The 17,413-nt window shown below is 38.6% G+C and overlaps 2 protein-coding genes across 2 annotated transcripts; both read left to right on the top strand.

The window, feature by feature from the left end:
- Positions 1-170: 170 nt before the first annotated feature.
- LOC119767967 (kielin/chordin-like protein) lies at positions 171-5,712 on the top strand. The gene is made up of 5 exons (XM_038258075.1): positions 171-375; positions 4,369-4,462; positions 4,641-4,775; positions 4,917-5,302; positions 5,366-5,712. The coding sequence occupies exons 1-5, from the start codon at positions 315-317 to the stop codon at positions 5,554-5,556; spliced, it is 867 nt and encodes a 288-aa protein (XP_038114003.1). The 5' UTR covers positions 171-314; the 3' UTR covers positions 5,557-5,712.
- A 7,208-nt stretch (positions 5,713-12,920) lies between these two features.
- LOC119767124 (kielin/chordin-like protein) lies at positions 12,921-14,933 on the top strand. The gene is made up of 5 exons (XM_038254818.1): positions 12,921-13,007; positions 13,747-13,828; positions 13,884-14,018; positions 14,078-14,460; positions 14,519-14,933. The coding sequence occupies exons 1-5, from the start codon at positions 12,950-12,952 to the stop codon at positions 14,698-14,700; spliced, it is 840 nt and encodes a 279-aa protein (XP_038110746.1). The 5' UTR covers positions 12,921-12,949; the 3' UTR covers positions 14,701-14,933.
- Positions 14,934-17,413: the final 2,480 nt, after the last annotated feature.

The following is a 17,413-nucleotide window of genomic DNA, read 5'->3' as shown; positions in this document are numbered from 1 at the left end:
AACATTTCCAAATTACCTCGCAAAAGGTTACCCCGTTCCGAAGGTGACGTGATTGGCGTGTTCTGTCGTCATCACCCAACACACCTCCCCCGCGCTCTCACCGACGGCGACGACAAAACATATATAAAACGCCAGTGTTTATCAGCGAATTTAGTCAGTTCGAATACCGGTTTGTCCGCGAAGCCCCAGTGTTCACACCTGAATAGTGCGTTGTGCGACAGTCGAACGATTGCCGATTTCACGATTCAGTCGAGTTTCATTCATTGTTGAGATCAGTTCACCGGTTCCGTTCCGGAGAATCTCGCGCCATTATCATGGAGAAGGTCGTCATCGTTGCGGTTCTGTTGTGCTGCTCATTAGTTGCACTTTGCAACGGTAATTTTATTCGCTCATTACGATGCGTTACGTGTTACAACTGGGTGCATTTGTTACAGTTTGACTCAGTGAGGGGAAATTCCAGTGTCAATTGGGATAATGATGTTATAACGTGACTGTAATATTTAAAACTATTTGTGTTCCAGATTTGTTGGATTTAATGATGTTGTGACTTAAAGAAGCAGATTGAGTGAAAAGTGATATCAATTGGACCTAAAAAGTGATCTGTGATTGCTGATTGTGTACAACTATGAACAATCCAACTATGTAACATTGTTAAATAGTTGTTCAAAATAAACAAAAGTTGATTTTTTGGCCAAAAACGTGCCTCAACATTAGACAGCTGCCAAAATGACAGGATTTTTTCTAGGAACGAGATTTTTGCAGCTAAATCATCTCAAGATGTCTCCTACACAACCCACGGTGTATTTTTTAGAACAAACAAATGATAAAAAATTCGGTATGTCTGATATTTGGCACCGTGAAAGAAGGGCTCTTTCCCGACATTTTGCGGGGTATACCGAAATATTTCGTCGGGGGGTCTAGTGCAACTTTTTTTTTGAAGATTATTTTTCGATTTGATGGGATATTTGTTCAAAAAAGTCACAGAAAATCGGTGCATTCATGTTGATATCACTCAAACTTCTTATGAATAAGCCTTGGAGACTCTAACAAACTATATTTGACCAATATTTGACCTCCAATAATAAAAAAATCGAACCAAATTTACCAGATTTCTAGCTTTCTTTGAAATTACCCCAAAATCCAAGCTGGAAACCCCGATACTACCGAAAGTAATTTTTTTCTTTGTACAATTTGTCATGAAATAACAGAAAAATACTGCCCAGATACAAATTTGAGCATTAAACAATGCTAAACATAGATTATTTATTTAATAAGCAGTTTATTACCCAATAGGTTCCGAAAATTATTTTTTCAATACTCTGCCACATAACACCATTACATTTTAAAACATTTTAGAATCAATCACATTGTAGAAAACAGTTTTCTGAACAAGTTCCATAAAAAAGTATCAGTATTGGTTCAATATAAGCAGAGATATGCCCAATTTCCTGAAATAAATAGTGCCTTTCTCCAAAATTTCTTAATTTAATTACCTTTCACACGATGGGCACTGCCTACTGATTTTTGTAATTAATGATATAGAATAATTTTCATGAATTTCGTCAAAACTTGTTATAATTTTTATGTTTTAATAACATATTATCATCATAAAAAATATCTTGGTGCCATCATGTGAAAGGTAATTAAAATAAGAAAATTTTGGAGAAAGGCACTATTTATTTTCCTGGGCATATCTCTGCTTATATTGAACCAATACTGATACTTTTTTATGGAACTTGTTCAGAAAACTGTTTTCTATATTGTGATTGATTCTAAAATGTTTAAAAATGTGATGGTGTTATGTGGCAGAGTATTGAAAAAATAATTTTCGGAACCTATTGGGTAATAAACAGCTTATTAAATAAATAATCTATGTTTTGCATTGTTTAATGCTCAAATTTATATCCGGGCAATATTTTGCTGTTATTTCATGACAAATTGTACAAAGAAAAGATTTACTTTCGGTAGTATCGGGGTTTCCAACTTGGATTTTGGGGTTATTTCAATGAAAGCTAGAAATCTGGTAAAATTGGTTCGATTTTTTTTTTATTATTGGAAGTCAAATATTGGTCAAATATAGTTGGTTAGAGTCTCCAAGGCTTATTCATAAGAAGTTTTAGTAATATCAACATGAATGCACCGATTTTCTGTGACTTTTTTGAACAAATATCCCATAAAATCGAAAAATTATCTTCAAAAAAAAAAAGTTGCACTAGACCCCCCGACGAAATATTTCGGTATACCCCGCAAAATGTCGGGAAAGAGCCCTTCTTTCACGGTGCCAAATATCAGACATACCGAATTTTTTATCTTTGAGGTCTCGAAAAAATACACCGTGAACCCTTTTTAACATAATTTAGTTTCTTTGAGAAGAACCTGAGAAATTGTAAAATCCGTAGAAAATCACTTCGACTCAATTTTCTTTTCTCTAACAAAAATAAAAAAATTGAAAAGTAATACTTTTCATACAAGTGCTGAAAAGGTCTAGTTTTCAGCACTGAAATATGTGCTGAAAAGTTGAATTTTTAATCATTTGTGTTCAAAAGAAATAATTTTTAAAGTTGTTTCGCTTTGAACGGTGAATTGACAAAAAACGTGGAAATTCGACATAAAGAGTGTTTTTCAGTATTGCAAAAAAATGTTGTATGCAACTCGTTACAAAACTTTATTTTTCCAGCACCTTCGTATTTTTCCAACTTGATGAACCTCGTTGGATAAATGTACTCTTGGTTAAAAAATATTCTTTTTCAACTTTTTGCATAAAATACTATTTATGCTTTATTTTCTACTTATTTTAAATCAGCTATAATTTTTCTTCATCAATTCACCAGTCGATTTCTATTTTTTTGTTCTTTTAAGTGAAATATGTATATAACTAATTTATAATTGTGGTTGGTTGAGCGTTGCAATAAAAAGTATACAATAAAAAATATGAGCAGCCTCAATAAATATGTTTTTAAAAAGGAATGGGCTAGGAATGTATAGTTTTTTTATCATTATATTAAATTTAGAAAGCTGAACTTTTTTTTTAAATTTCAAATTTAAATAAGATTCAATAGTCTTGTTTAGTCAAATTATTAACAGTCTGGACCCGGATCCTGATTTTTCTGTACATTTTTTTCCGACGCTTGGAAAGATATTTAAAGACTAGTATAAATATTCTTTAAAGTTAACAAACCGTCACAAGGAAATGCTTTGAAATTTCAAACAGAGATGACATTTTTTAATTTCCGATTTCCGGGGAAATCATTAAACCAAAATATGAAATATCGTGAAAAAGTCTTATGTATTCTGAAAAGGAGTAAATTTTTAGGTTAAAAATAGAAATAACCTTATTTCTTTTGTAATTCTACTTTTAAATAAAATGGTTGTCAAATTTGCATTACAAAGAATGAAAATATGATTTATTTCGTAAGATTTCGAGAAAAAATACATGCTATCGATGGTCTAAAAAGTGATTAATGATTTCTCAATTTTAAGCGGTCCCTGTAATATCGACTCAGAGAAAGTCTAATAGTTCTAGTTCTACTGTACAACAGATTAACAAGAATCAACAAGTTAACAAGTCAATAACAAAACAAGATTAAAAACTTTAATATTATAAAATAAACGTTTGCAAACTACTGTACACAGAAAAAAGAGAATTTTTGAAATCGTGAATTGTGTTCATGAATTTGAGAACCACGAAAGAATATATTCACGTTTATAGTGCAAATAAACCATACTCATGAAAAAAATCCTTCGTGGTTCTCAAATTCATGAACATAATTCACGATTACCGGAATTGTTTTTTGCTGTGGACAAACAAAAAGCCAAAATTCATAGAAATTAGAATTATTTTGATTATTCCGAAAATATTTTCTTTTTAAACATACGACTTTTTCTTATTTCTTTGATTTCTAAGTAAATCTTGCAAATTTGTTTTAATGTATGTTTCTCTTCCTTCCTTTTTCTCTTTGAGGACTTTATTTTTAAATTTTAGATTCCCCTCGATTTTTCTTCTTCTTGTGTTTATTTGCTAATGGAGCATTTCCATTCGAGCAGTTTTTGCTTTTTTCTACAATGTATTCCTTATGGAATAGCACTCGAATCCGGTGCTCCATTGATAAATTTTTAATTCCAATAAAAAACTGATATTGAGATACTTAAAAAATGCTTTAAAAATTAAATTCACGTCTGTGATTGAATGGGCATCAGATCAGATTAGAGTAGAGATCACGACTGTGATTGAATGGGCATCATTTGATACATGTTTATTCCCATTTTATGATTTAATTGTGCATTTTGTATTGCAAATTATGTCTAAATTACCGTTCCATTACGAACTGCTTCTAATAGACAATGATTTTGACATTTTATTATCCTCAGCTGAAACGGAAGAGCCATGCCCTGCCCCACCAAAGCACTACACAGAGCTTGGCTGCAAACCCATCAAAGACGAAGGACATCGTTGCCCAAATCGGTGAGTATTTTGAACCCCATTTACGCCACACCACATATTACTATTAGACACCCCAAACAATGCATCACGTTTACACACCCCCGCACCATTAACGTAAATCATTTGTATAATTTTGCTGAATGAATGACGCACCGGAACAAAACAGGTTCTAATTGAGTTTGCTCACGCACGTTTCCAGGTACGAGTGTCCGGAGCTAACGGATCGTGACGGCCAAAAGTGCTACTTCAATGGAAACATTTACGAGCCCGGAACTGGTCTGTCGAAAACCGACCAGGAGCTGGTCAGCTGTAGCCCGGCATGCCGTTGCAATAAGTGAGTGATTGGAAATAATTAAAGTATTAGACTCCTTTCATGATACTTTCTTAGAATGTTTTATACACAGTAAAATCTGTATTTAAAAATGACTGTAATTTATCTAATCTAATTATCGTGAAATCTCAATTCCTCTCACAGCAAAACATCGCCAGCATCCTTCACCTGTGCCTCGATCGACTGTCCGGAGTTCTTTGGCCAGAAGGAGGACTGCATCTACCAGTACGAAAAGGGCCAGTGCTGTTCCTCGGGAGCGCCAGTTTGCGGGGAGGACAAGATCGAACAGTTGGCCGAGTGCTACTTCGAAGGTGAACTGTACCGGGAAGGTCAAAAGATGTATCCGACGGAGGAATCGTGCTACAGCTGCCACTGCCAGAAGGGCTTCGACAACAGCACGGTGGTGGGCAACCCGCACTGCCAGGAAGTCAACTGTGGAATCGAACTGCGCAGCTCGGAACGACTGGCCCGTGGATGCATTCCGGTGTACTTTGGAAACGACCGATGCTGTCCGATTTCGTGGAGATGTCGTAAGTGAAACCAAAAAGCATGATCGAAGATTGTCTTAACTCATTGAAATTCTTACTTTACAGCGGAGGACAAGGATACCGTTATCGTCGAAGGTCGTCGTGGAGCCGATGAAGTCACCGATCCCAAGATGCAGTGCAAGTTTGGAAAGTTGACCATGGGTGTGGGAGATTCGATTTCCTCGGAAGACAAGTGTGTCTCGTGCAAGTGCACTGTCCCGCCGATGCCGCATTGCATCCAGAGCAGGGAATGTTAACTCTGGTTGGAGTTCAGTATTCGTTTGAGTTATCCCGTTGGTGCTTAAATCTACAGCAAAACGTACAAAATTATTTCACTTATTTATTGTATACATTGTAGTTGAGTAAGAAATCAAAAAGATCAATAAACTGCATGCACTTTTTGAACATTCAAATCAAGTTTTATTTTTACTGTTTTCGTTAATCCAATTTAGCTCAATGTAATTAATTTAAATTTAATTTATTTTTTAAGTTTTTAAAAGATATTTTTTTGTTTACTGTTTTTTTCTCCATTGTTTTTATATTCGAAAGACACGACAGAATTATTCTTCAACCGTTATCATCTACTATCCTCTACTACTACCAATTATTTTTTCAATAATTTTTATTTATTCCGGAGGTGATTTTGAGCAACTTTTTCTTTTCAGTTTTTTTATATGCATTTATCTTGGTTTGGTTTAGTTTTCCTACAACGTAGTTTCACTGTGGAGTAATTATCTACGTTTTCGCAAATAGGTATTTTGTTACAAACTTTGGAGAAAAACCATTCGGCCCTATCTAAGTATTTTTGAAAAATTCAAAGTGTACGTGTTTTTGGGGACCCCAAACTTCATGCTTCCCCTCGAGTTGAGCCTGCGAAGTCATTTTTGTCATTTTTTATTGGTCAGTGGTATGATTAGGACTTCTCAGATAAAAAATAAGTAGGTACACGGAAAAGAAAATTTCATTTGACATTTTATCAATGAAAGTTGAATCCCCAAAATACGTAATATTTATTTTTAGTTTTTTTTAAATATGTTTAAGTGGATTAAAAAAAATCTTAGAGTTTAGGATTATGCAAAATTTGGTACCGGAGATAAAAATACGATGATTTTTACAAACATCTGAAGTACTATCAATAAAAACTTCAAAAAACATTTTAAGATGCAACACAAATTTGCAACAGAAAATGACTATACAGTCCAGACTCGATTATCCGAAGGCCTCGGACAAAATTCACTTCGGATAATTGAATCACGATTTTTTTAATATTGAATATTTGGACCTTTTGAAATGTTAGTCTTGATTTAAAAAAAAATTGTTTTCGAAAAGATCGGTGAATTTCACGTATGTTTTATATTTTAACATTGTAAATCGGACCATTAGTTGCTGAGATATCGACATTAAAAAATTGTGGGTTGTTTGGGTGAGACTTAGAAAACATCAATTTTCCTGTTTATAAATCTTTGCATGACAATACCTCAGCAACTAAGGGTCATATCAACAAAATTCAAAAAAGCAGAATATAGAGAATTTTCTCAGCTCTCCAAAAAATGTTTTTTCAAAAGTGGGCATACACGGGCACTAAATAAAAAAATGAATTTCTTCTACTATTTTCAAAAAAGTTACCTAAACATGGCTTTAACTTGAAAACGGTGCACTTTATCAACATTTCACTAAAGTACTTTTTGATTGCAAATTTGATTTTACATCGAAAAATGAAGTTAAAAAATTTTTGCGACCAATATTTCTATTTTTTGAAAAAATCAGTATTGATTCAAAAATTCATAACTCGGTCAAAGATTTTTTGCACAACCTGGAGCATGAGCATGAGCATGAGCATGAGAGACCACCCATGGTTGTCCTTCTCCGTTGCTGAACAGGACCGTAATATCCCATCAGCACAACCGGTCACACGCTTCAACGATCAAATGATGTTTCCCTTATCAACAGCATGCATGAATGCGCTGAAAAGATAAAACATCACGATCATCAAAACTAGAGTCGGTGCGAACAGGAAACAGTCGTTGGCCACCAACGGCGCCCGCCATGTCAGTTTGTAGATCTCGAGGGGATGGGACGGGAATGTTAGTTAGCACAGGCTGCTACCAAGGGTGGGTTCTATACGATATCCACACCCCGCGTGTGCCGGAAAACTACTTCTACTTGGGATTTTGTTAGTGGGGAAGGGTAATGGCCAGGATTCATCATAGAGGATGATGATGTGGCCCAATAATCAATGAATTTCGTTAAATAAGGTGATGTATTATGTATTCTCAAGGCAAACAATGCGGATGAGACCATTCCCGGTTATTTGGTGTTGAGTTTAGCATAAATGATTTAATCTTAGACAGCCGACTGTGGAAAGATAGAATCAAAATTATGTGTGTTTAAAAGGTGAAATATTAAACTCAGCGTTACATATTTACGTAGAGTTGACCTGAGACTATTTATACTTTTCAATTATTATAATATGAGCGACCAATAAATGACTGATGAGTTATGATGTTATCTGAAGGACTTGGACAATCGCGTTGAAACAATATTTGTCGCCGCGATTCGCGGGAAACGAATAGTCGAATTTAATGATAATTTACATTTGGCTAACGCAATTTAAAACGAATCTTCCCGAGAAACAATAACAAATCATAGAACAAAGAAACCCGGCTGTGATGTGTATCAAATACATGACTAACAAGAAAAACACACTGACGATGATCGACGAAACCGGAACGCGAAAAAAAAATGCGTCCCGACGGACAGGCACCGCGAAACGGATTGGCTCAGCTCTGCTGTCATCGTGACAACCAGAGCTAGCCGCACACACACTCACGCAATCACCCGAAATACACACCGACGACGATCGACGAAACCAGAACGCGAAAAAAAAAAAATGCGTCCCGACGGACAGGCACCGCGAAACGAACTGGCTCAGCTCTGCTGCCATCGTGACAACCAGAGCTAGCCGCACCTTCACACACACGCATGCACTCACCCGAAATACACACCGACGACGATCGAAGAAACCGGAACGCGAAAAAAAATGCGTCCCGACGGACAGGCACCGCGAAACGAACTGGCTCAGCTCTGCTGTCATCGTGACAACCAGAGCTAGCCGCACACACACTCACGCAATCACCCGAAATACACACCGACGACGATCGACGAAACCGGAACGCGAAAAAAATGCGTCCCGACGGACAGGCACCGCGAAACGAACTGGCTCAGCTCTGCTGCCATCGTGACAACCAGAGCTAGCCGCACCTTCACACACACGCATGCACTCACCCGAAATACACACCGACGACGATCGAAGAAACCGGAACGCGAAAAAAAATGCGTCCCGACGGACAGGCACCGCGAAACGAACTGGCTCAGCTCTGCTGTCATCGTGACAACCAGAGCTAGCCGCACACACACTCACGCAATCACCCGAAATACACACCGACGACGATCGACGAAACCAGAACGCGAAAAAAAAAAAAAAATGCGTCCCGACGGACAGGCACCGCGAAACGAACTGGCTCAGCTCTGCTGCCATCGTGACAACCAGAGCTAGCCGCACCTTCACACACACGCATGCACTCACCCGAAATACACACCGACGACGATCGAAGAAACCGGAACGCGAAAAAAAAATGCGTCCCGACGGACAGGCACCGCGAAACGAACTGGCTCAGCCCTGCTGTCATCGTGACAACCAGAGCTAGCCGCACACACACTCACGCAATCACCCGAAATACACACCGACGACGATCGACGAAACCGGAACGCGAAAAAAAAAATGCGTCCCGACGGACAGGCACCGCGAAACGAACTGGCTCAGCTCTGCTGCCATCGTGACAACCAGAGCTAGCCGCACCTTCACACACACGCATGCACTCACCCGAAATACACACCGACGACGATCGAAGAAACCGGAACGCGAAAAAAAAAATGCGTCCCGACGGACAGGCACCGCGAAACGAACTGGCTCAGCTCTGCTGTCATCGTGACAACCAGAGCTAGCCGCACACACACTCACGCAATCACCCGAAATACACACCGACGACGATCGACGAAACCGGAAAGCGAAAAAAAAAAATGCGTCCCGACGGACAGGCACCGCGAAACGAACTGGCTCAGCTCTGCTGCCATCGTGACAACCAGAGCTAGCCGCACCTTCACACACACGCATGCACTCACCCGAAATACACACCGACGACGATCGAAGAAACCGGAACGCGAAAAAAAAATGCGTCCCGACGGACAGGCACCGCGAAACGAACTGGCTCAGCCCTGCTGTCATCGTGACAACCAGAGCTAGCCGCACACACACTCACGCAATCACCCGAAATACACACCGACGACGATCGACGAAACCGGAACGCGAAAAAAAAAAAATGCGTCCCGACGGACAGGCACCGCGAAACGAACTGGCTCAGCTCTGCTGCCATCGTGACAACCAGAGCTAGCCGCACCTTCACACACACGCATGCACTCACCCGAAATACACACCGACGACGATCGAAGAAACCGGAACGCGAAAAAAAATGCGTCCCGACGGACAGGCACCGCGAAACGAACTGGCTCAGCTCTGCTGTCATCGTGACAACCAGAGCTAGCCGCACACACACTCACGCAATCACCCGAAATACACACCGACGACGATCGACGAAACCAGAACGCGAAAAAAAAAAAATGCGTCCCGACGGACAGGCACCGCGAAACGAACTGGCTCAGCTCTGCTGCCATCGTGACAACCAGAGCTAGCCGCACCTTCACACACACGCATGCACTCACCCGAAATACACACCGACGACGATCGAAGAAACCGGAACGCGAAAAAAAAAAAAAAAAATGCGTCCCGACGGACAGGCACCGCGAAACGAACTGGCTCAGCTCTGCTGTCATCGTGACAACCAGAGCTAGCCGCACACACACTCACGCAATCACCCGAAATACACACCGACGACGATCGACGAAACCGGAACGCGAAAAAAATGCGTCCCGACGGACAGGCACCGCGAAACGAACTGGCTCAGCTCTGCTGCCATCGTGACAACCAGAGCTAGCCGCACCTTCACACACACGCATGCACTCACCCGAAATACACACCGACGACGATCGACGAAACCGGAAAGCGAAAAAAAAAAAATGCGTCCCGACGGACAGGCACCGCGAAACGAACTGGCTCAGCTCTGCTGTCATCGTGACAACCAGAGCTAGCCGCACACACACTCACGCAATCACCCGAAATACACACCGACGACGATCGACGAAACCGGAACGCGAAAAAATGCGTCCCGACGGACAGGCACCGCGAAACGAACTGGCTCAGCTCTGCTGCCATCGTGACAACCAGAGCTAGCCGCACCTTCACACACACGCATGCACTCACCCGAAATACACACCGACGACGATCGACGAAACCGGAAAGCGAAAAAATGCGTCCCGACGGACAGGCACCGCGAAACGAACTGGCTCAGCTCTGCTGTCATCGTGACAACCAGAGCTAGCCGCACACACACTCACGCAATCACCCGAAATACACACCGACGACGATCGACGAAACCGGAACGCGAAAAAAAAATGCGTCCCGACGGACAGGCACCGCGAAACGAACTGGCTCAGCTCTGCTGCCATCGTGACAACCAGAGCTAGCCGCACCTTCACACACACGCATGCACTCACCCGAAATACACACCGACGACGATCGAAGAAACCGGAACGCGAAAAAAAATGCGTCCCGACGGACAGGCACCGCGAAACGAACTGGCTCAGCTCTGCTGTCATCGTGACAACCAGAGCTAGCCGCACACACACTCACGCAATCACCCGAAATACACACCGACGACGATCGACGAAACCGGAACGCGAAAAAAATGCGTCCCGACGGACAGGCACCGCGAAACGAACTGGCTCAGCTCTGCTGCCATCGTGACAACCAGAGCTAGCCGCACCTTCACACACACGCATGCACTCACCCGAAATACACACCGACGACGATCGAAGAAACCGGAACGCGAAAAAAAATGCGTCCCGACGGACAGGCACCGCGAAACGAACTGGCTCAGCTCTGCTGTCATCGTGACAACCAGAGCTAGCCGCACACACACTCACGCAATCACCCGAAATACACACCGACGACGATCGACGAAACCGGAACGCGAAAAAAATGCGTCCCGACGGACAGGCACCGCGAAACGAACTGGCTCAGCTCTGCTGCCATCGTGACAACCAGAGCTAGCCGCACCTTCACACACACGCATGCACTCACCCGAAATACACACCGACGACGATCGAAGAAACCGGAACGCGAAAAAAAAAAAAATGCGTCCCGACGGACAGGCACCGCGAAAACCATTTTTTGCACAACCTGGAAATTTCTAAACAAATAAAATAAAATAAAAAACAGTGTTTTTTTGCAAATCAAGTTTTAGTGACAAAAAAGTTAAATAAAAAATCACCAAATTTTTTTTACCGTGTATGATTTTTTCCAGTGTAGTCCATATCCATACCTACAACTTTGCCGAAGACACCAAATCGATCAAAAAATTCCTTCGAAAGATACATTTTTTTTAATTTTCAAACATCGTTTTTGTATGGACAGCTGCCAAATTTGTATGGAAAATTATATGGACAAACTAATGATGCAAAATGGCTTCTTTGGGCATACCGAAGGCACCAAAAAAGTTTCAGTCGGATTAAAAAATACAAAAATTAAAATTCTAAAAAAAAAGATCGATTTCGTAGAGAATTTTATGTCATTATGTATTTTTTTTTGGTTTTTCCTTCAATTATTCAAATTTTGGAATAAAATGTTACCTTTGAAGTAGGCCAAAAACACTTATTTTTAATATTTTCAAATGCTGGGATTGGTTTTAAGTCTTTTATTATTTTTATAGAAATGAACATAACATAGATAAAAATGTTTAGTTTTAATACTGAAAATCAAAATGATTACAAAAATTAGGGTTAATTAGATGACACCGGGAAAACAAAATCACAAAATTTAAACTTTAAGAGATCTTATCAACCGCCAGACCAGATCAGATGTTAAAATATAGAGTGTAGTAAATTTTCTCAATCATTCAAAAATATTATTTTTATTTAATTTTGCTTTTTTTTTGTTTTTAACATTATTTAATGAAAAGGAATATTTCATCAAATACCTATTTTTTTTATTTAATGATGTAAACTTTTTTAAACAATCTCTAAAAAGAAGATGGGTAAAATGGTAAAAGATTACAGTAAATGTATAAAGCAATAATTTATTATTTATTTTTGTAAAAAATCTTTATAATTTCCATAACCTCTGATACAAATATCGAACGCTCATAAAAGGTGTCAGTAGCATCGCAATTCTTTTTTTTTGTGAATTTGAATATATGTGTTTAGTTAGCATTTAAATTCAGACGATTATTAGCTGATGCTGTTTCACAAGCAAAGCCATCAGTTTGAATATGAAGTGATAAGCGCTGCCATCTGCTTCTTGTGTGTCTATAAACACTCGTAATCACTAGAGATCTTAGTCAGTTGGATTTGAGTTCAATAGAGGAAGGAGTTGGTTATTTTTGCTCTGTTAAATTTAAATTTCCTAGTTTTTCAAAAGTATTCTTGAACGTCTGATATTAATTATTTCCGCAAACGTCAAAGACATTTCCGGTCATCATGAGAAAGAACGTTATCGGTGCAATTTTGCTGTGCTCATTAGCTGCACTTTGCAATGGTAATATTATATGAATTAGACATAGCGTGCGAGGCTTAGACGTAGTTGTTCTAATTTGAAGCAAAAGTTAAAAATGGCGAGATATTGCAACATTACTGAAATTATAATTTTTTTAATGCGATTGATCATAAGAGACAACACATTTAGATGTTGAAATATCTGCCTGTGTGGATCAATCGGACCGCGCACTGGACTCACAATCCAGAGGTCACCGGTTCGAATCCCAAGGCGGACGCAAAAAATGCTAAGTGTTAATATAGGTATTCGATGCCCTCTCCCCGTGCCATACCTTCACACTTAGAAGACCCGGGAGGTTGAGTCTTTTCGCAAAAAGAACGATACACGCCTGTGGAACCGTTGACGAAACCGCATGGTTTAAGAGGGCCACATTATAAAGTGTTACGTCGATTCCGTTTCCGACAACACATTTTGCGTAGTCAATACCTGTGACTGATGTTTGAATCAGATTGTTCAGAGATTTTTTTGTTTGATCAGTTGTATATTTAGGGTGTTTTTATTTGAGAAAAATATCGACTTGAAGTGTTGTTTAACATGAGACACTGTTTAGTATTTTAGGTCATGAAGTTTTAAACTATCGATGAATCGCATAACTACATTTTCATACCATAATCTGATTTCATTTGTAAACAAAGAGTTCAACAGTTTGAAACTGATAAGGCACTTACCGTAGATCATCGATTAAGGATAAGTAATCTTCTATTCAAATGTAATCTTCCAGCTGATTGCCCTGCTCCCCCGAAGCACTACTCAGAACTGGGATGTAAACCAATTAAAGATCAGGGTTACGATTGCCCAAATAGGTTCGTGCGAATTTGAAAAATAAACCAATACGTCTTAATGATTCAACCATTGCAGATACGACTGTACAACATTGCGGAAACGTGACAATCAAAAGTGTCACTTCAATGGCAACTCCTATGAACCTGGAACTTCACTATCCGATGATGACCAAGCATTGGTACCTTGCTCGCCAGCCTGTCGTTGCATGAAGTAGGTTTCATTGCATCAAATCCAAGAACATGTACCCAATCTTCAGTTTATTTTTTCAGCTACTCCTCGCCAGCTTCCTTCAACTGTGCCACCAACGAATGTCCGGAGTTTTTCAGACGAAAGGAAAACTGCATCTACCAGTACACCAAGGGTCAATGTTGCACCACGGGTCCCGCCATTTGTGGCAAGAAAATTGAAGAACTCGGCAAGTGCCACCTCGAGGGAAAGCTCTACCGAGAGGGTGAGCCGATGTTTCCGGAGAAGAATTCCTGCTACAAGTGCCACTGCAAGCAGGGATTTGATAACAGTACCGTGGTGGGCAATCCGAACTGTTACGAAATCAACTGTGGTATTGAGCTGAGGAACGCGGAACGGTTGGCCCTTGGGTGTATTCCGGTTTACTTTGGAAACGATCGGTGCTGTCCGATTTCGTGGAGATGTCGTAAGTTGGACCATTATTTCCAAATTCGTTTTCAGTTAATCATATTTTTATTTTGCAGCTGAAGACAAGGATACAATCATTGAAGTGGGTCCTCGCTCTGCCCAGGATTCAAAGATGCAGTGCAAGTTTGGAAAACTGACGATGGGCGTTGGAGATTCGATTTCCTCTGAGGACAAGTGTGTCTCGTGCAAGTGTACTATTCCACCGATGGCTCAATGTGTTCAAAGCAGGGATTGCTAAAGTGTGCAGTGCATTTTTCTGTGAAGTTAATGGTGATTACACTAGCATAAACTTGGGGATCCTCAGAAACACGTGCATCTTGAATAAAAAAAAGGAAAAATGGTTCAGGGCATAATGGTCTTTTACCTAAAAATGTTTGGAGAATTAGGGTGGTTCGTCGCTGTTGCATACATCCCAGAAATTGAATCAATATGTAAGAGAAGAGAACCACACTAATTCTCGGAACAAATTTTAGAGAAAACCCTTTCAACCCTGCCTATTAAAAAAATCAATTGTACATGATTCTGAAAACCCAAATTATAAGCTTCCCCTTGATATAAGCTTGCATAGAAGTTTTGTTATCAATCAATGAATAACAAATTTAATAAAAAATCTTTTTGAAAAAATAGTAATCTGTTCGAGAAAGAAAGGGGGAAGGGGGGGGGAGAAACAAAATGCTTGTTTTGTACATCCGTTGTGAAACTACATTTCCTGTCTTTCTAATTTTCTATACAAAAAAAATGAAATAAAAAAAAACAGAGTCGAAAAGTATTACTTGTCGATACAACTTCTAAGAACTAGTATGGAAAAGTAATATTTTTCCAAACTGTTTTGTTTAGAACGGTGAATTAACAAAATACATGGACGTTACTTAAAATTCTGTTCAAAGAGTGTTTTTCTTTACAAAACATAAATTTTCCAGCACTTGTCGTATTAATCCTAGTCGGTGAGCCTAGTTGGATAAATATACGGCTCATGTTCTTCTTTTTCTAACTTGGTGCATAAACTACTATTACATAATTACAGTTATGCTATTATCCAAAACTCATTTTAAAACCTAGTTTACAGCTTACTTTGTATTATGAAGTAATTTACCAAATTCTTAATAATAATTATTTTATTTTTAGCATTCCTTTTACAAAATCTTAAAATAAATCTTAAAATAAATCTTAAATAAGAAATCGCAATTTTAAGTTACACAATTTGTATTTCAATTTGTGATAAAGGTTTTAACCCGAAATGCAACTTGAGTAACTTTAAATTAGGATTGCTTTTTTAACATTTTTAAATATTCAGAACTAATGTTGAACTCTTATAAAAAATAACTTTTTTGAGCATGAGCATGAGCATGGTTGACTGCCAATGAGCTGCCTTCCGATAAACGATGATATAGGAAGGGTTTTGAAAATCACAAAACAATAAATTAAGACACACAAAAAAAATCACTTTTCACTCCGAATATTTTTTACACCACCTTTACAAATTATGCACTCACCCCATACGAACAGCGGCACAAAAGCACACAAAAAAAATTAACCTGAATAATCACGACTTCGCGTCCCCATTTCCAGCGCACCAATCAGTATGAACTCTTATAAAAAATAACTTTTTTTTTTTAATCAAAAACGCGTTTAATTTTTTATCTGCACTTTGCACTTTAGAAGCTGATGTCACTAAACGCTTCAGTTTCGTCAAAGTTTTATAAATTTGGGCTCCCTAAATTGACAGAATCGAAATATAGTAAATTTTCTGCCAAAAAATAAAATAGTAAATTTCATCTTAACCAACTAGCACACGCACACGTATATGTGGAGGTAGCAAAAATGAGGGAGTGCGCATGGTTGCTTTTTTTTTTTAAAGGACCCTTCATCATTTTCATAAATAATTAATCTTGATATTTGAAATTTAGTTATTTTGACGATGATAAAAAAAATAAAAAAAATAATTATAAATATTTTTTTTCTTTTTTTGAACAATCAAACAAGGTCAATCAAGGGTTAACTATAAAAAATCTAATTCGCTTCTAATGAATGTGACACCTGTAAATTACAGGTATCAGTTTTTCGGGCACTCGGTCATTTGCGGTACTGGTTCGTTGATGGCAACATTAACTGTTGTGCTCCGATTGAAAATAAAAGATTTAAATTAGTTCAACCTATTTACTGTTGTTCAGTGACAAACAATCAGTGATGGAAAAGGTTATAATTGTAGTTATATTTCTGGTTACACTAAATTTATTGTGTCAAGGTAATGCAATTTTTTTTTCAAAAGAATCTTACTTTCATCTTCAATCAATCTAATGTTTAAGTTGACTTTGATGTGTTTAAAGATTTTTCGATCAATGCCTCGCAATTCAATTTATGGGCATTTATGAAGAATTTGGCGTTTAACAGCCAAGTTGAAAAATTTTGGTTTCATTTTTGAACGACAAGGCTGCTCTTACCTCATGTACATTCAAATATAGTGTTGCTGGAATCAGCCATGTGTATCGTGAGTGACAGTTGGAAGATACGGAATGGGGGTACGAATTATCATTACACAAATTATTCATCATTCAGTGGGTACAGTCATCCTTCATATTCGAAACAGTTTACAGATCGGCCAATGTTCAAAAAATCATAGAAGATTGATAATTAAACTCAGTGATTCGCTTTTATTTTCATTTGAAAGCTTTTCTTGCGATCTTTTGAATGCTGTATCAAACAACTGCAAATTTTAACTTTTATATCAATTTCCACCAAAAATCCACAAATTCGGAACACTTTTTTCTTACGGATGTAAACAAACTATGGATCTCTCCAGGAGTAAATATTTGTAACAAAATAATGACTTTACACACTGCAACTAGTGAAACTCATGCTTAGTGTTGTTTTATCCATGGTCTGATAACTTTTTTTGTGAAAATATCAGTTAAATTTAGGTGTTCCACAATTGTGCGAGACACAATAACATC

The sequence above is a fragment of the Culex quinquefasciatus genome, chromosome 2 (assembly GCF_015732765.1).
Source record: "Culex quinquefasciatus strain JHB chromosome 2, VPISU_Cqui_1.0_pri_paternal, whole genome shotgun sequence".
NCBI classification, from domain to species: domain Eukaryota; kingdom Metazoa; phylum Arthropoda; class Insecta; order Diptera; family Culicidae; genus Culex; species Culex quinquefasciatus.
The sequence above is the reverse complement of the archived record's forward strand: the minus strand, read 5'-3'. Positions and strand labels throughout refer to the sequence as shown.

Coding starts and splice junctions, on each gene's coding strand:
- LOC119767967 (XM_038258075.1), top strand. CDS start 315: ATGGAGAAGGTCGTCATCGTTGCGGTTCTGTTGTGCTGCTCATTAGTT. Junction 376..4,368: donor ATTAGTTGCACTTTGCAACG/GTAATTTTATTC, acceptor TATTATCCTCAG/CTGAAACGGAAGAGCCATGC. Junction 4,463..4,640: donor GGACATCGTTGCCCAAATCG/GTGAGTATTTTG, acceptor GCACGTTTCCAG/GTACGAGTGTCCGGAGCTAA.
- LOC119767124 (XM_038254818.1), top strand. CDS start 12,950: ATGAGAAAGAACGTTATCGGTGCAATTTTGCTGTGCTCATTAGCTGCA. Junction 13,008..13,746: donor ATTAGCTGCACTTTGCAATG/GTAATATTATAT, acceptor GTAATCTTCCAG/CTGATTGCCCTGCTCCCCCG. Junction 14,019..14,077: donor CCAGCCTGTCGTTGCATGAA/GTAGGTTTCATT, acceptor TTATTTTTTCAG/CTACTCCTCGCCAGCTTCCT.